The sequence below is a fragment of the Ochotona princeps genome, chromosome 17 (genome assembly GCF_030435755.1).
Source record: "Ochotona princeps isolate mOchPri1 chromosome 17, mOchPri1.hap1, whole genome shotgun sequence".
Taxonomy (NCBI): domain Eukaryota; kingdom Metazoa; phylum Chordata; class Mammalia; order Lagomorpha; family Ochotonidae; genus Ochotona; species Ochotona princeps.
In genome coordinates, this window is record NC_080848.1 from 17166139 (window position 1) to 17185338 (window position 19200).

The 19200-nt window shown below is 45.4% G+C and overlaps 1 protein-coding gene across 1 annotated transcript; it reads left to right on the plus strand.

Moving 5' to 3' along the window:
• Positions 1-849: 849 nt before the first annotated feature.
• KRT25 (keratin 25) lies at positions 850-7433 on the plus strand. Its single transcript, XM_004599068.2, has 8 exons — positions 850-1907; positions 2187-2269; positions 2681-2837; positions 5008-5169; positions 5265-5390; positions 5926-6143; positions 6798-6865; positions 7324-7433. The coding sequence occupies exons 1-8, from the start codon at positions 1479-1481 to the stop codon at positions 7431-7433; spliced, it is 1353 nt and encodes a 450-aa protein (XP_004599125.1). The 5' UTR covers positions 850-1478.
• The last annotated feature ends 11767 nt before the right edge of the window (positions 7434-19200 follow it).

Here is a 19200-nt window from a genome sequence, read left to right on the forward strand (position 1 = left end):
ATAACATTTGAAATGGTGAAAGCTACTAGCAGAAAACACAGGGAAAACACTTCTTGACATTGATGCAGGCAAAAGAAAAATTTTTACGACCCCCAAAACAGCCAACACAAGAAAAAAGCTGACAAATGGAATTGCATCAAGCAAAAGGTTTTGCACAGCAAAAGGAACACCAGAGAAAAGAGGCAGTGGACAGAGTAGGAGAAAATACTGTGAACCATACAGCTTTTTGAAAAAGGGTTAATATCCAAAATATATAAGAAACTCAAGCAATTCAGTAAACAGGAAATGTTTCTGAAAAGAAGTTATACAAATGGCCCAAAAATATATGAAAAATCATTCAACATTACTATTTGGGGCAATAAACTGGAGAGAGGTTGGTCCAACGATACAAGTCGTTAAGGAGTTGGGATAAATTTAGGATTCTTGCCGTGGTTAATAGCAATGAATTGAATACCTGAGAATTGCTACAAAGTAGATGTTAAATACACTCTCTATAAAAAGTAACATACATTAATTACCTCGATTTAATTACTACATAATATATCCAAAAATCAAAGCACCATCTTCTATGCCATAAATACTTGTTGATTTTGAAAATTCCTTACTATTTTAGAGCTTTCAATAAATCAATTTGAACCCCTACCCAATAAATTGTAAATCTCCTGATAACTTGCACCTAACCGAAGCCACATGAAATAAAGACAGATGAAATAGTTTCTTTCCAGATTTTCCTGACATCTCACAGGCTCAGGAAATACACAAATTCCTTCCAAACTCCCAGAAAACATAACAGCAATTAGGGGTGTGTTCTTCATTACCAAAATGGATGAGAAAGACAGCCAGCCCAGTTCTAAGTGTCAACAAAGGATGACACACCTGTCAGCCAAAATGGATGTCAACTTCCCATGGGGAGCTGTGACAAGAGGGATTTTAAAACACCACCACCACTAACAACTAGTGATTCAAGGACTTAGTTGGGAAAACAACAACGATTACAGTTCTGTTTGCCACTTGGATGGAAAGATATCGTGAAAATAAAAGTAGCAAATGTCTCAAACTTCAAAACCTGCCTTGGCATAATAGTGCAAAACTATGATGCTAACTTTTTGTTCTGCTAATGGACCGATGAGCTTTATCTTCCTAAGCATGGAAGTGAAGAATGACTCACCTGCAATTTGAAAATGTAATCATGAACTTTACATTGCTCCACCCAGACCCATTTCTCAGATAACCACCAACCTGGGGGCAAGTCCCCTCCTACAGCAATGAGCCCAGCAGAGTTAGTTACTAATTAGGAAAAATCATCCAATTATGTCAACCTGCTGAGGATGGCAAGCATATTTACTTCATGTAGGCAGAATTTCATCCAAGACACTCCGGGGAATGTCTATAAAAAGGCTACCCATACAGTGGTTCCGAGAAGGTCCTCCCTCCAAAATCTCAAGACAGCATTTCTGTGATAACACTTGCCTGATACCATGTCTCTGCGACTTTCCAGCGGATCCAGGAGGTCCGGTCCCCGCCCCAGCGCGGGATCGCTCAGGCTCTCAAGCGGGGCAGCCAGCTATGGGGCTAGCAACACTTGCGGCGTCTCTGGAATTGGAAGCGGCTTCTCCTGTGCCTTCGGCAGCAGCTCCCTGGGGGGAAATGCCGGGGCAGGCAGCTCCTGTGCCAGCTTCGCCCTGAATGAGGGTGGTCTCCTCTCTGGCAATGAGAAGGTGACCATGCAGAACCTCAACGACCGCCTGGCCTCCTACCTGGACAACGTGCGAGCCCTGGAGGAGGCCAACGCTGAGCTGGAGGTGAAGATCAAGAGCTGGTATGAGAAGTATGGGCCTGGTTCCTGCCGTGGCCTTGATCACGACTACAGCAGATACCTCCCAATCATCGATGACCTTAAAGCCCAGGTAAGGAACTACCCTTCACAATCACTTGATGCACTCTGATTTCTTTACATGGAATTCTATGCACTTTAATCCTCACCATTGGTCATTTCTTCAAGGGACTTTCTATTTAGCATTGGAAATAAGCCTGGAGTAGCGTCCATTGAAAATTCCATGATGCAAATGTCATTGACTATCTAGTAACTGAATGAATCATGATGCTTTCTGTTTGCTAATTGGTCACTGTTTGCTAATTTCTCACTGTGATAAGCTGCCTGCAAAAAGTCCAACCCCTGTTTTCAGATCATCGCTGCCACCACCAGCAATGCCAATGCCGTGCTGCAGATCGACAATGCCCGGCTTACGGCGGACGACTTCAGACTCAAGTAAGTGGGCTCACAGCGCACAGAGAATTCGTGGCAAATAAAACTAGCCAGTAAAATAAGATTGGTGGCAAAGAAGCAACTCATTCAAATGTATTCTTCATCCCTCTATTAAATATCATCAATTCTTATTCCAAAACTACAGAACACTTAGAATAAGCAGTGTGGACCTACTTTTTTGTACTTTGGTTACAAACTCTACAGCATCAACTGCTGTGAAACTGGTACCCAGTCATCTCCAATAATAATAGCGAAGAAATAATTACTATCAGGCAATAAGCTTGGGAACTGTCTTATAGCCAGAGCTGCCACTTCGGAAGTCAAAGCATTTGTTGCTGACTGGGGGTGGTAAGGGGGTGGAGAGGGCAAGGGTCTGTCTCCCAACCATGTGGCAAACTGCTGGCACTTTCGCAGGTATGAAAATGAGCTGGCTCTGCACCAGAGTGTGGAGGCGGATGTCAACGGGCTGCGGAGGGTCCTGGATGAGATCACCCTGTGCAGAACTGACCTGGAGATTCAGTATGAAACCCTCAGCGAGGAGATGACCTACCTCAAGAAGAACCACAAGGAGGTAAGGGCAGAGCCTGTGCCTTTGGCCATCCCATGGCAGACACGGGCCACCAGGGCAGAGATCACGCACTTGATCTCTTCCAGAAGAATTTGGTGCTAATGGTCGCCTGGGCCAGAGCGCTGAGTCGTCCATGTAGACGGTCAGATGATCTGGCCAGATTTTTGCTTGCTAGCTCGTCGGGTCCCGTGGGAACAAAAGCAATCACGGTTTCCAAACCTGTGAGGATTGTAAGAGCCGGGTTTGACTGTGTAATTATAGCTAGGATAAGGAGATCTACTTAGGAGATTACAGCTCAGGAAATCAAACAAATAGCCTTCAAAGACATCCCAAGAAACCTAGATGGAAGTTTCTGTTTAGCAATGCCAGCTTTAAAGCCCTGCTTCACACACATTACATGTACCTATTTATCACTAATACGTATTCTTACTAAGTTTGGTTATAAAAAGAATGACATTGAAATTAAACTCTTAGGTCAGAATTTATACACGCAAGTAAACACTATACTTCCAGCAAGATTGCTACAGAGGCTAGATTCCAAATTGGATTTGGGGGGATTGTTTGCAGGACTATTGTCTTAAACAAAGCACGACGAAGCTTTAACCTTTGGAAATGGACTTGATGCTATTTAAAGATTTATTTCTTTACAAGGCAGAGAGACCCACTGGTTCAATTCCTCCAAATGGCCCCCACAGCTATGTTTGAGCTAGGCTGAAGCCGCTAGCCAGAAGCCCCATTCCAATCTGCTGCATGGCGGCAGGCTCCAGGTGCTGGCCCGTCCTCTGCTGCCTTCCTGGGCACATCAGCAGAAGCTAGACAACAGCAGGGACTCAAACCAGCGCTCAGATGTAACATGTGAGCGTTGCAACGTGTGATTTAACTCATTGTACCACAATGCAAATCCCTGAATTTGATTTTTTTTCCCCTAAGAGTTCTATTTTTTTCAATTTTTAATTAGGTTTTAACAGATGCAACACGGTTTGTAGATACAACTCTAAGAATATAATGATGCGCCCTTCTTCCCTCCCATCCTATTTTTAAATTTTTGAAATATCAGATTTTAAATTTACATTACAGTAAAAAGACTTAATATTTCACTGAATAAGTTTAACAAACAAAAAGACCCTGGTTTTGTGAGAATATAGACAACACCTATAGACAATAGTTGAACTTGATATTTTCTCACAGTCAAAGCAAATGCTTTAAGAATCAAGCTAAAAAATTCTACTTCATTCGTTTTGAGTTTGTCTTGTAAATATCATCACTCCAATGGAATTTTTCTGTCTGGGTTCAAGTGTGCTGATAGCCCCAAGGAGTCACTCAAAGCTTTGCTGTCACTGAAAGCATTTGATGCTCTCAGAACCTTTTGGTGAGATCCATGCAAGCCTGTGTCCCCCACCTCGTCACCCCACCTCTGGATTCACTAACGCCCCATCTTGGAGATGGAGATGGTATCCGATCCATCAGGGAGGCAAGACCAGCCGCAGGGATTCACCAGAAACGGTCTGGCAAGAACGGCTCAGGCATCAGCACAGCGACCCCTCCACTGGTCGGGCGCGGGGTCTGCGAGCTGACTTGGTGGGGTTTCAGTTCGCACAGTCCCCTCCAAAGCTGCCTGCAGCTAGCAGCGGAGAGCAAAGGCGCCGTGCCTCCCAGCCAGCGGCTTTCAGAACCGGCTGACGGTGAGGAGCAGGATGGCACTTGCTTAGCACTTCCACACCAGGCAGTGCAACTGATTCTAATTCTGAGCTCTTTGAATTCTTTCCCACGCGCTACGGAAGGGCTCTGAATATGCCTCACCTTGCAGCCTGGGGACTTAAACAGGTTTAACAATTTTCCCCAGAGCCAAGACCACGCTCTTTCAGTGTCGGAAGAACTTTTATTTGGAATAGGAATTTTCAAGGCTTGTCCTGAGATAGCAGCAATAAAGCCTATGAATTGCAGTCCTAGAAGCAGGTATCAAAACTCCCCAGGAGAAAAAAAAATCACACATCGCAGTGCGATAGTGAGCTCACCGTCCTTGAGAGTTAAGTCAATAGGAAGTGAAATACCACCTGTGTCCGGCAGGGATCACTACAACACCCTGCGAGCTCTAGGAATCTTCTCATAGTCAAATTGATAGATTTTTGTGTGTGACTCCGGCCTCTCTGAACCAAACACTGTCTGCCTCTAGGAAATGCAAGTTCTGCAGTGCGCTGCCGGAGGCAATGTGAACGTGGAGATGAACGCGGCCCCCGGCGTGGACCTCACCTTGCTGCTGAACAACATGCGCTCCGAGTACGAAGCCCTGGCCGAGCAGAACCGCAGAGATGCCGAGGCCTGGTTCAATGAGAAGGTGACTCCAGCGAGGAGCATAGCCCTCCTGCACGTGAGGCATGGTCCCTTGTGGTCCCGGCGCTGAGACGTGCGTCCCTGCCCTTGTCTCCTCAGAGCGCGTCGCTGCAGCAGCAGATCTCCGAGGACGTGGGCGCCACCACCTCAGCGCGCAACGAGCTGACGGAGATGAAGCGAACCCTGCAGACTCTGGAGATCGAGCTGCAGTCTCTCCTGGCCACGGTAAGGAGAGGAGGGTATCCTGCTGCCTCCTAGGTTACCAGCTGAAATTGGTGCCGGTTGCTTCCGTTGGCCTGATGGTTAAGAAGCCTGGGTCACATCTCAAAGCACCTGGCTGCAAATCCCAGTTCCAGCTGCTGGTTCCAGCTTTCCTCCTAATGCAGACCTTGGGAGGCTACGGTTATGACTCCAGTGGTTGGATCCCTGTCTCCCACGTGGGAGACCAGGAATGAGTTCCCAGCTCCTGGCTTTCAACAAGCCAGCGAATGAGATCTCTGTCTGCGGTCCCACCCCACTCATAAATTTTTCATTGTATGCAGAGTTGTATACACTGCAGCCCTAGCAACAGTGTCAATGTCTTTGCATTTATTGTACTGGAAAGTTTTGCTCCTTTTTAAGGCGTCTCAGAGTTGTCTCAACTAGGTATTGATGTGAACTTGAAAAAAAAAAACTACAGGTGAAGAGGAGAAAATCATACAGTAGAGAAACCTCTGCTATCCACATATGTGCCTCAACTTCTCTGTTTGATCCCTGACAGAAACACTCGCTGGAGTGCTCCCTGACGGAGACCGAGGGCAACTACTGCACGCAGCTCGCGCAGATCCAGGCGCAGATCGGGGCCCTGGAGGAGCAGCTGCACCAGGTCCGCACTGAGACCGAGGGCCAGAAACTCGAGTACGAGCAGCTCCTGGACGTCAAGGTCCACCTGGAGAAGGAAATTGACACCTACTGCCTCCTCATCGGAGGAGACGAAGGGTAGGCAAAACGATCTGCAGAAAGACGTAACATGCAGTGGGTGCTCTGCACCTGGAGTTTCTGCCAGCTCAGACAGAGGATCATGGGGGACAAAAGCACAGAACATGCAGACTCTTCTTGTCACTGTTCCCTAAACAATACGATATAAGTTATTTGCACGTAATTTAATTGTTTTTGGTATTGTTAGTAGGTGTGGTAATATATGGGAGGACATGCAACTACTCTGCCATTTATGTAAAGGACTTGGGCATCTCTAGAATTAGGTACCCGTGGGGGCCCTGGAGCCAATTTCCCACAGATACTGAGGGGGAACTGTACTGAAATGTACTTGAAACTTCCATCGTTGGAGAGTGAACCTGAATGAATGTGACTGCATCTTTTACCCAGAATGCTAAAGTTAAACACGATGTTCTGTTCCCAAGATGAAAGTAAGCAACACCTTGCAAAATCAAAATGCAACAAACCTGAATATAAGGCATGGAAAGTGAAAAGTATCCCTGTTTAATTTCAAAGCAGAGTAGATTCAACTTTACAGCCTTTTAAGTAGCTCTCATCCAAAAGTTGAAGAAAAGCCTCACGCTGCAGCTGGCATGGGAAGATTTACTATCATCTTTTGTGTCACCACATTAATTGTTCTTTGTGCTTTTTCCGCAGGGCTTGTAAATCTGGGAGTTACAAGTCTAAAGATTATGGCTCTGGAAATGTGGTAAATCAAATCAAAGGTAATAACAATGGAATTTTGTTGTCATTCTATCCTATACACTATTGTATACCATATTTACTCTTCTATACACACTTTGCTTTTACTATTACCACGGCTTAGTAAGAATCAACATAATGAAGACCGCAATGGGAACTATATGCTAGATGTCAATTTCAAAGATGTGTGCTGGTTTTAAATAAAGCAGCATGTCACCAAGTTCTTGTTCCTTAAATGGCAGGTTTTGTGTGTATGTTTATTAGTACATAATACTTGTACACTTTTATGGGGTCCAATGCAATATTTAGACATATATGTACAACATAAACCGACCAACATGGTCAACAGTCACCAAACTGAGCCTAAATATTTGTGTTTATTGCATAGCCTATCACACATAAAAATCCTATTTTTTCACTGATATTTCTTACTCCTCTTCTATGAACTCTCTGAAATTTGCTCTTAAATTTAAATTTTCAGATTCGACAAAAGCCATTGTGGTAAAGAAAGTTCTGGAAGAGGTAGATCAACGCAGCAAGATTCTTACCACCCGGCTCCACTCACTGGAGGAGAAATCTCCAAGCAATTAATGTCAGACACAACAGACCATCTGCCCAACACCCGCAGGGGAAAAAAAAAGCCTCATATATTTCTCTAGAAAAATGAGCACTTCAAGAAAACTATCCCTCTTTCTATCTTTCTGATCCTTCCTCTTTCTGGGAAATTCATCAGATTTTCCCATTAACCTAGAAGAATATCACATACAATTACTGTGATCCACTAGATTACCCTACAGAAATTTGTTAATTCTTCACATTCAATAAAGCTTCTTCCTTTAGCAAGTTATTTATGTGTGCTATTGTCTTATCTCTAAAATCTTCATGTTTATAGTACAGATACAGAAGTATGTACCAAGTAATATTTCTACTAAACCTTAAAAATAATTAATAGATCTCTTCCTAGATTTTCATGACGTTTTCCCAATAATTCAGAATGAGACTTAAATCACCAAGTTGGTATACCTTGATATATTACATAATAGCTAAAATACATACATCTCAGATTCTTCATCCAGAAATGGGAATAATAGAAGTGCTTTTTAGAAATGCGTATTAACAGGTTGGCAGAAGGGTAAGGGTAAGTCGCTGCTTGGGACAACTGCATCCCATGTCAGAGTGCCTGTCTGGGTCCCATCACCTCTGCCTCCCATGCAGCTTTCTACCAATGCATCCTGGGAGCAGCTGATAATGGCTCAGGTGCTTGAGCCCTGCCATCCATGTTGGAAACCAAGACAGTGTTTCTAAACTCCTGGCTTCGTTTTGGCCCTTCTCTGGCTGTTACAAGTGTTGATGGAGTCACTTAGCGGGCAAAGTCTCTTCCTTTTAAACATTTGAAAAAAAACCACTAAAATTATAATAATAATAAATAACTCTAAATTACCTTATGGGATAAGCACTCAGAAATACTCATTCTCTTTCACTTTTATTTTTATTTGTTTTCATTTTACTTGAAAAACAGAAAGAAGGAGACAGAAAGCTTATCTGTTGATCACTACCCTGGGACCCACAAGAGCCAAAAGAATACAAATGCCGATTGTCAGCGAGCTCTGCACTCCATTAAGGCTACAGGAGGCTCTCTAACTGCTTATCTTGGTACATGCATGGATAGTGAATCTGAGGGATATAAAGTTAATTTATTGGCTGTTGCATTAACTAATGAGTTAAAACAAGAATGAGAAAAAAAGTGTCAAAAAATTGGAAAAATTAGTCATAATGAAGGAAATAACAAGAAAAACCTGCCAGACCATGTCCAAGACGCAAAAATGAGGTTTCACTGGTCAAACGAATGCTATTCAAAATTTGATTTACAAGGTCAACCACTCTCAGGAAATGGACAGAGGGGGTCAACTCAACCCTCCCAAAACAATTCAAATCCCCTAAAAGTTTTCCCTGTCAGCAATGAGGTGATTCTCCAACAATAAGTGACACCCGACAGGGAATGAAAACATGACATGATCCAGTCTTGTACCAAAAATGATCCAAAGCTGCATCTCATGGCCAGAAGGAATTTAAGTAATTTGTCAGTGAAGTTTCCAAGTGTCAATACAAGCTCAGTTCGCTCCACCCTGTACCATGATTCCCATGGTAAGTACTCAAAAGGCATCTAGGCAGAGGAGTGCGAAAGAATCAGATAATCAGTTAGGGCTGGGACTGATTCCATACCAGTCTTCCTAAAATTGTGTAGCCAAAACTTTGGCCCATAATGTATATGGTCACAAGAAGCCATTCTGTAGTAACATGGCCCAACTGCTAAGAAGGGTGACTGCCCCGGGAATGTTGGAAAACAGTCATCTTTGACCCAAGTCCCTGTACCCACACAGGAGACCTGGATGAAGCTCCTGGCTCCTGAATTCCTCCTAACCCAACCCTGGAGCGTTTTGGGGAGTGAGCAGGGAATGAAATCTCTCTGTGTGTTTGTTTCCCTCTTTCTGTAAGTCTGCCTTTCAATTAAATAAATCCTCAAAAAACAAAACAAACAAACAACAAAGGTAAGTGAGCTGTGATCCGCAGCCTGCTCAAGCATGGCTCCTCAGGATGCGTGGAGACAGTCGGCCAGAAATGCTGACACATGCGCCCCTCCCAGCTCGCAACTGAGAAGCCTGTTAGGAAAGACTGCCTGCTAAGCTTGCGAGGATCCGGCCCTGTGCAGCGGTCGGTCCTCACGGGTCCCTGCCCCACACTCCCCTCCTCAGTCAGAGTGCCCAGGAAACATAGCACTCCTGCCCTCACTTACACAAAGTTACAAGGGTTACAGAGGTCGGGCTACAAGTCTTTCCAGTAAAATAATAATTTCTTGGGGCCGGTGATGTGGTCCAGTGGATGAAGCCACCAACATCAACGCTGGAATCCTTTGTTAGAACTCCATACAAGTTCTAGCTGCTATGTTTTCAATCCAGCTTCCTGCTAATGCTCCTTGGAAAGCAGTGGAGAATGGTCCAAGTGTTTGGGTCCCTGCCACCTCCATGGGAGCTCTGGATGGAGTTCCTGGTTCCAGCCTGGCCCAAACCTAGCTATTGCAGCCATTTGGGAGAGTAATCAGCGGATGAAAGATGTCTCTCCCTTCTCCCCCACCACCACTGTCACTCTGCCTTTCAAATGATTTTTTTTTTCCACAAAACTCCTTTTTCAGACTGAGAAGCAGCGACTGCCCACAAACACAGAGCCAAGCCTTGCCCATGACCCTTGTCCACGACCCTTGTCCACCATAATGAGCCATGGCAGGCCTGGCAGGGATCTCCAGGATCCCAGCCCTGAGTGTGCAGGTACTGGTGTCCATCCCACCACAGCAGGGCCCATATATACAGCTGTTAGACAGTCTCCGTGTCACCCCATAGTTTTCCCTTCTGTGTGTTTTTCCTCATCCCCATCTCTGAACAGTGGCTGCTCGTGGAACTATGGTCCTCAATTCCAGGGATCAACTCCTAGGGTAGAAGACAGCAGGAGCCCTGTGACAAACCTGGCAGGAGTGCAACAGTGCTGGCTTCAGTTGGCAGGTTAGGGACCGTGGCTTGGGTCTCTTCCTCTACTCTGTTATATGACGACATGTCTAACTAAAGAAAAACAGGCTCTGACTTACACATCAGAGATGGCCATCTGTAGAGTGACTAACGGAACAGGGTTTGAACTTCCTGGATTCTAGAAGTTATCTCCTCTGTCCCTCAATGCCCTTGCCTATAAAATGGGAATACTAATGAAAACACCTACTTCAGCAGCCTGCTGTGCTGACAAAATTCCAAATCTGTGCACTTTGGAGAGGGATGGTTCATATGAAGCCTTCAGTAAATGTAGCTGGTATGATGAAGAAGAAATAAAGATGTAAAAATTAATTCCATGTTGCGTCTGGGCTCAATGGCTAAATCCTCACCTTGCAAGTACCGTGCTCACATGTGGGTACCGGTTTATGTCCAGGCTGTTCCACTTTCCATCCAGTTTCCTGTTTATGGCCTGGGAAAACTGTAGAGAATGGCCCAACACTTAGGGAGCCTACACCCACATGGCGAGACCCTTAGGAAGCTCCTGGACTCTTGGTGTCAGATCAGCTCAGGGAAGCTGCTGTCTGCAGTGTCAGCATCCCATACAAGTGCCAGTCATATTCAGGCTATTCCATTTGCGACCATGCTCCCTGCTAATGACCTGGGAAAGCAGTGGAAGATGGCTATGTGTTAGGACTCCTATCACACATGTGGGAAAACAACTCTGGAGTGGGGTGTGGGAATTGCAAGCAAAGGCTTAACCTGATTACGCATACAGCATGACTGGTGCTTTGAGTAACCTCATGGAGCGCAACATAGAGTAAAAAGTGGCCTTGACACCCAGCACCACAGTCCTAGTGGCTAAATCCTTACCTTGCGACCACTTGGATCCCACATGTGCGTCAGTTCATATCCTGGTTGCACTACTTCCCATCCAGCTCTCTGCTTATAGCCTGGGAAAGCAATGGAGGATAGTCTGAAACCTTGAGTCTCTGCACCCACATGGTAGATCTGGAAGAAGCTCCTTGCTCTGGATCAGATCAGCTCTGGTCACTGTGGCCAATTTGGGCATAAACCAGCAGATGGACGATCTTTCTGTCTCTCTGTAAAGTTGACCTGCCTTTCCAATCAAAATAATAAATAAATCTTTAAAAAGTCAATTCCATGTTATCAGAAAACTTGAAAGATGCAAGAGCTCTTAGAGCTAACCCCGAGTTTCCCTATGACACGATTGACAATCAGAATCATCCCTGGCAGAGAGCATCCTATCAGCCCTCTTAACAGTGAGCAATAATTCTCCCAGCTTCATCCCAGGGCTCAAGCCAGTGAATTAAACAAATCAGCAAGCTAAAAAGAATTTAAGGGAAATGACCTAATTGTAAGGAACGTGTTGCCAAAATGGCAAGTCTACAAAGCAAATGGAGCGAACACAGCCCCTAATCCTATTCTTTGGGATGGTGATGTCTACAGGAATGCCAGAGTCAAGGAATTTCTGCCAGGCAGGTAACATGTTTGGGCTGGCAGCGAAGGCAGGAAGTGGCTTTTAGACAGACAGGAGGTTCTGGGTGGGCTTCTCCCTGCTTGAGGCGGAGAAGGTTGCACACAGCACTGAGAGGACTCAGTAACCTAGACATGTAACCAAGGCTCCTCAGATCCCACTGGCTTACAGGTCAATTAACGTTCATACACTAATGTAAATCTCCCAGTGCCTTAGACTCCATCTATAAAAGTCCATACAGAACCTCCAGCCACCCAATATGTCCGCTATAATTTTTTCAATATGTATTCATTTATTTTCATCTACTTGAATGGCTAAGTGTGATCAAGAGCATGAGAGAGACCTTCCACCTGCTGCCCCACTCCTCAAATGCCTGCAATGGACAGAATGCAGCCAGACCAAAACCAGGAGCCAGGAACTCCACCAGGTCTCCCAGTTGGGTGGCAGGATGCATTAGCAGGAAGCTGGATCAGAACTTCAGTAGCAAGGACTCAGGCAGCGCTCCAATAGAAACGCAGTCACCCCACAACAGCAGTCCCCACACCCTGCCCCTGAGTCACCCATACTCTCACATCTCATGAGTTGCCATGGTGATTGTAAGTGTCACCTAACAAGGGAGAAAGGAAATATCCTTCCTCTCTCTGAGGCCCATTCCGTGAGGGTGCAAGGGTTCCCCAAGACCATGCTCTGTCTCAATGATTCACTAGAAGGACTCACAAAACTCAGCAAAGCAGTCACACTGCGGTTACAGCCTAGCCAGTATAGACAGTATAGCATTAGGAATTGGAGTCAGCAAACACAAAGGAATCAGGGGGGCAGGCCCTTGCTCTAGCCATTAAGACGCCTGTTAAGATGCCCGTATTGGAACACCTGAGTCCCAGGGTGGCTCTGGCTCCTGACTCCAGCTTCCTATGAAAGCAAGGCCAGTGAATAAAAGCTCAGGCGGTTGGGTTCCAGAAACACACATAGCAGATCTGGGTTGAGCTCCCAGCTCCTGGCTTCAGCTCCCTGGCCATGGCAGGCACAAGGCAATAGATGGGAACATTCTCTTTCTCTCTCTCTTTCTCTCTCTCTCTCTCTCTCTCTCTCTCTCTCTCTCTCTCGTGTGTGTGTGTGTGTGTGTGTGTGTGTGTCTTTTTTTTTTTTTTAAGATTTATTCATTTTATTACAGCCAGATATATACAGAGGAGAGACAGAGAGGAAGATCTTCCGTCCGATGATTCACTCCCCAAGTGAGCCGCAACGGGCCGGTGCGCGCCGATCCAAAGCCGGGAACCTGGAACCTCTTCTGGGTCTCCCACGCGGGTGCAGGGTCCCAAAGCATTGGGCCGTCCTCAACTGCTTTCCCAGGCCACAAGCAGGGAGCTGGATGGGAAGTGGAGCTGCCGGGATTAGAACTGGCGCCCATATGGGATCCCGGGGCTTTCAAGGTGAGGACTTTAGCCACTAGGCCACGCCTCCGGGCCCAATGTGTGTGTGTCTTAAATTTCAAAACCTTGGTCATCAGGGCTTCTCTAGGGGCACTCAGCTGAGTATGCAGCACTCATGCAACTCCTCTGCACTACTTACTCTCCAGTCCCCTTGGAAAGTTACAGTGATGGAGAGTGAGCAGGAGGAACCCAGTAAAATCGCTCAATGAGCATGAGCTCTCTCATGGGGCCCAGCACCCAAGGTAAACACAGGCATTCCTGTTGGGCAGGATATTTCCAGGTGGAGGAGCTATCCACCAAGACCTGGGTGTAGGCTGAGCCTTCCTTCACTATGTGCAGGACCCGAACATCCCACACCCACCAAGCTCATCACACCGGCAGGAATGTGGGTGCTCTCCCCTCCACTCCCACGAGGGTAAAACAACATTACAATCACAGAAAGGAACCTGGGTAACTGGGCCTTAAGGAGGTGGCACAAAGTCTTTGACCCTAGATGAGAGATGAGGTCCTGATTTTAGCAGCAACACAAAACTCAGTAGCAATACTCAGAAGAGAGTGTGGGTTCCCTTGTTGGGTAGCAGGCTGGGGCTGTGACTGTGACAGAAGGTGTGGGACAGGAAGGGGAGCTTCTGGGCCTGAGCTCCATGGAAACTGGGTCTGTAACTAGGGCAGCTGTGGGCAACCCACCACCTGCAGGCAGAGTTCTCATCTAGGTCAACAACCAGGAGCACGTGACCTCTCTCTCTTTCTCTTGCTTCTCAGCAGGAGACAAAAAACAGATGCATTGTTTTTCTGATGCTTTCTTCAACACTATGAAAAATGTAAGAGAAGACTCGCCATGATTGCATAAAGTACAGCAAAAATTTCACTCATGTTTTTCAACAGCAGATCCAACACCATGCTTTTTACAGAAGTTCAATGAAGTTGACCGATGACTGGCATGCAAAATACAAACTGAAGAAGCAAAAAGTAAATGAAATAATAGAATGATAAATGATAGCAGATAATTCATGAATGATCAGTGAATTGAGCAAGAGAATAAGAATTGAGAATGGGACAAGAATTTAGCCTAAAGGTTAGATGCCTGTACGCCTATTGCAGAGTTCAGGGATTCAGTTCCTGGCTCTGACTCGTGACTATGGATTCCGGCTAGTACAGGATCTAGGAGGCAGCAGGTAGTGGCTCTTCCCACCCGTGTGGGAGACCTGGATTGAGCCTCATGTCACAGCTCTGGCCCAGTTCCAGCTCTTACAGGCATTTGAGACGTCAAATAGGAAAAAAAAAAAAAGTGAGGAATATCCCCCGGCATTCTCGTTCTTTTTCTCAGCCCCCATAACTTTTTTTTTTTTAAGATTTGTGAATCGTTTTATTTCCAACTCTAAAATTCTTTCTGTTTCCTTTTTAGATTCAAAGAAAAACAGAGAAACCAAGACAGTAACAGAAAATGGCCTCAAGCCAGCCATGTTTCTGGTGTCAAACTGGAGGGTGAATGAGAAGCAGGCACCTGTGCCACAACCGAGCGAGTGTGCAGAGCAGCCAAAGAGGCCGGCGGAGACAGGGCTTCCACGTCACCTCTACATCGTACGTGATTCTGACAGTCTCTTTGTCGGTGTGGTTATGACTCTGAAACACAACATGTACTTTTCCTTCTCGATCATTCTACAAATCAGCTGCCTGAGTCTCATTTTGTTCTGCACTGACTCGTTTCATGCCAATTTTGTTGAGATACAACTCTCACTCTGTACAATTCATCCATTTCAAGTGCACGATTCAATGGCTTCTAATCTCTTCAGCAAGTTGTACAACCATCATCGTAGCCCGTTCTGGAGGATTCCCACCACCTCAGACGGAAACCCCTCTCCACTAGTAGTCACTCCCCTAGGCTCCCCACCGTCCTGGAAAGCCAGCGATCTACCTTCAATCCCACAGATTTACCTGCTTCAGATTTTCACATCCGTAGAGTCGTAGGACATGCAGGTCTCTGTATCTGGCTACTTTGACTTAGCACACTGTGTTCAGTGATCAGCCATGTTGTGGCATGGATCAGCATGTCATTCCCTGTTACTGCTAAATGAGATTCTGGAAGCTGGAGAGTCCATACTTAATCCATTCACTAGATGATAAGCACCTGGGTGATTCTACACTTTTTGCTATTAAGACTTACGCTACTACAAAAGTTTGGCTCCAAGTCTTTGTAAACACATGTATTTTCCTGGGACTAGAGTGCCGGGGTCCCATGTTGACGCCTTCCAAGGAGCCACAGATTACTTTCCACCGGGTCTGTGCCACCAACCATCCCTACCCTCAGGTCGTCAGCCAATGTTTCTGCCTGAATTTGTTTAACAACTGCACATTATTGCATTACATTCATGACTCTTGTATTTCATATATCCATCCATCAGTGGTCATTTCTTACTTTAAAGAGCTGTCCATGCTCTTACATATGGGGAACACTAGTCCTCAGATGACCATATATGACAGGTGCAATAAAAGTGCCTGTGGCATTGCTGACCATCTAGACATAAAGCCTTAAGGCTGTTGCCTTCCACTCTGCTTCTTGCACTGAAATAGGGTAGACTACTGTTCCGATCCGCTGGGATGGGGAGGGGAAATAGAGCAGGTGACGAGCAGCTGGGAGTGGTTAGGGTAGGAGAGGATGGGGAATGGAAGGCTGAGATGGGTCAAGCCAACCAAGGAGACTGCCAGTTTCTAGAATTGTCGCATTCTTCAATTTCTACAAGCCCCAGGAGCCTCTCTTGATTTTAGACAGGTGGCAACGGCACTTGGCGCCACCTGCTGTCAGCTGTCCCATCTGCCATATATCCCGCCTGAAAGCAAGAAACAATCACCACACTGATGAATGCATAGGTGACACACAGAGCTGTCGAGTAATTCAGTTGGGTAAAGTAAGTGAGTACCCATGTTAGCGTGGCAGCAGGTCTGTAAGGAAAAGGCATGAATCCCTGGGTGAATAAGGTGCAAATTGGTAAAAAAAAAAAAAACTTCACAAGAGCAATTCAGCAACAGATCTTAAAGGCCTTTGAGGAAAGAGTACATTCTTAGAATCAGCAGTTCCATTTCTAGGAATCTGTCCTTCCATAATCAAACATTAGTAGACGCCTATTTCTCTTGGTTGTGTTTAGCATCCTGAAACATTAGCCACGGTAAAATAGCCAACCATGAAAAATCAATAACTAAGCCATTATAGTCTATCAAACAATCTTGCAGTCATTAATAATATTCTGGTCCATGCACTGACTGGAAACAATGTCAGTTATCAACTGAGAAACAAAGAGCAGAATTTCCAAATCTCTATATGCAGTATGATCCACTTTCATTTTAAAAAAATTGTGCAAATATTACAGAATATGGCCCAAGCATATGTGACCCTACTGCCCACATGGGAGACCTGGATGGAATTCCTGACTCCTGGCTTCAACTTGGTCCAGCTCTGGCCATTGTGGCCATTTGGAGAGTGAATCCATGTATATAAAATCAGTTAATCTCTCTCTCTCTCTCTCTCTCTCTCTCTCTCTCTCTCTCTCTCTGTCTAATTAGTAACACTAAAATGTCTGAATATATAAAACTCACTGATACAAAGCAGTACACAGTCAAAGGCAGAATCCTCTAATAGCATAAAGCTCCTGTGTCAATCACACACACACTTCAGTATGAAAACTGTTGAGCAATAAAAATAATAATAATAAACATAAGGGTGAGCTCCAGTACCATGATTAAGCCACCATTTGGGACACCTGCCTCTCATCTGGAGGGCCCGGATATGAGCTTCAAATCTCCTCTTATGATCCAGCTTCATGCTAATGCACCTGGGGGCAGCAGATGACATTGGCTCAAGTACCTGAGTCCCAGTGCCCATGAGTGAGGAGATGCATATGGAGTGCTGGGCTCCAGGGATCAGCCTGGCCCAGCCCCAGCTACTGTGGCATGTGAGGAGTGAGCCAGCAGATGGAAGTAGATGATAGACCTATCTCTCTCCTTCATTCCTCCTTTTCTCTCTTTCTCTCTTCCTTTCACATAAATAAATCTTTACATAAAGAACAAACTAAGCCCCAAATTAGTAGAAGAAAAGAAATCGTAAATATTCAATCAGAAATACAAGAAATCGAGATCCAGTTGGGCAATTATAGCAGTAGCATCCATCATCAGCATGAACTACCCACACCCCATGTTAGAGAACCTGGTTCAAGTCCCAGATACTCTGCTTTCAGTCCACCTTCCTGTGAATGTGCATTCTGGGAGGCACCAGATAATGGCTCAAGTGCCTGTATCCCTGCCACCCACACTGAGAGACCTGGATGAAGTTCTGGGTTCCTAACTTTGACCTGGCCAAAGGATGATGGGGAGGGAAGACAGAAAGAGTGTAGGAAGAGAAACAGTTGCAAAATTCATGGGTTTCTGCTTTATTTTCACAAGCAGTTGGCTCTGTCATTTGCACAGGACTGAAATCCATCGAATGACAGTGTCAGGTCCTGTGGAGGGAATATTATTGCAGAACATTTTTTTTTTCTTTCTAGTAGTTGTACCTGGAGGTCACCACCACCAGGATGCCAACCTCAACAAGGATTCTCCACATGGGATGTTTGCAGACACTCCCTTCCCTGTCCTCAAACAACCCCTGTTCTCTCTTCCTGCCTAATACCATAAGGTGCAGAACAAATATTCAACAAGCAGAACATCTAGTAAGGGACGAGAGTGACCAAGGACTCAGGTTGTGCCTGAAGCAAACCAAGTCTTGCTGTCTTTCCTTCATTCGAGGGATAGTTACTGTCCACCTCCAATTGTCAGACACTGCAGAGACTAGTCACACAGAATACCGAAACAGAAGCCCAGACGGCTGGGACTCAGTACACGTCTCTGAAGGATCCGCTGGTGAGCAACTCCTGGACACCAGGCACGGACGGAGGCTGGCACCTCTGAACATCCCATTTCACGGACACCTCCCCAGACTCTGGAAGCTTTCATTTCAGAGAGGAACGAATTATCAAGAACAGATTTGTGACCTTTGGCAAGTCATGATTTCAGATATGGAGATTGAGTACTAAAGTAAACCTTAGTAAAGTGAGAATCTTCACATTCAGGGAAGAACAGAAGTATATTTAAATGTGCAATTACAATCCTTTAATCCATTTTTGCCAATCATAGAATTAAAATTATGCTGATAGAGTCACCTTGTAAAGGAAAGCCACACAAGCACAACAGAAAGCAAGCATGAAAACACATTTCAAGACAATACTAACCAGGGGAAGTCAATCCTCTGGGTTTATCTATGTACACACTGACTCACAACACGAAGAATCGTGGGCAGTCACGGTTGCTTTCTTCATGGCATGCCCTTCTCATCAGTCAGCTCTTAAGAGTCAGAGAAGCATATCAGGAGAATTTCAGTTTGGTTACTATTATTTTTATCCATTATTGTATTTATTTGAAAAGCAAAAAAGACAGAGAAAGAGCTCCTCCATGCACTGGTTCACTTTCCAAATGTCCTCAACAGCCAGAGCTGGGCCATATTGAAACCCGGAACCTAGAACTCATTGGCAGGGATGCAAGTACTCGGGCCATCACCTGCTGCCTCCCAGGGGCTGCGTTAGCAGGAAGCTGGAATCCAAAATACAATGAAACCTTGAAGCCAGGCACTGGGATATGGGACGTGAGCAAGCACTGTGCCAGACTCCCACCCTAAGAACTTTATTTTGAAGTTGAATTTACAGAACAAAGAGACCTACACCAGCCTTATAAATTATAGGAAGAAGACAGCTACACATGCAAGAAGACAGACCACCTGAGTCATCACAAACTTTCTCAGTTGAGACCCAAATGGCCAACAATTCCAAAGCACAAGCGAACAAGGCTACTGCCGCCGTGAAAACTTCCGCAGC

Coding starts and splice junctions, on each gene's coding strand:
- KRT25 (XM_004599068.2), top strand. CDS start 1,479: ATGTCTCTGCGACTTTCCAGCGGATCCAGGAGGTCCGGTCCCCGCCCC. Junction 2,270..2,680: donor GCGGACGACTTCAGACTCAA/GTAAGTGGGCTC, acceptor GCACTTTCGCAG/GTATGAAAATGAGCTGGCTC. Junction 2,838..5,007: donor TCAAGAAGAACCACAAGGAG/GTAAGGGCAGAG, acceptor GTCTGCCTCTAG/GAAATGCAAGTTCTGCAGTG.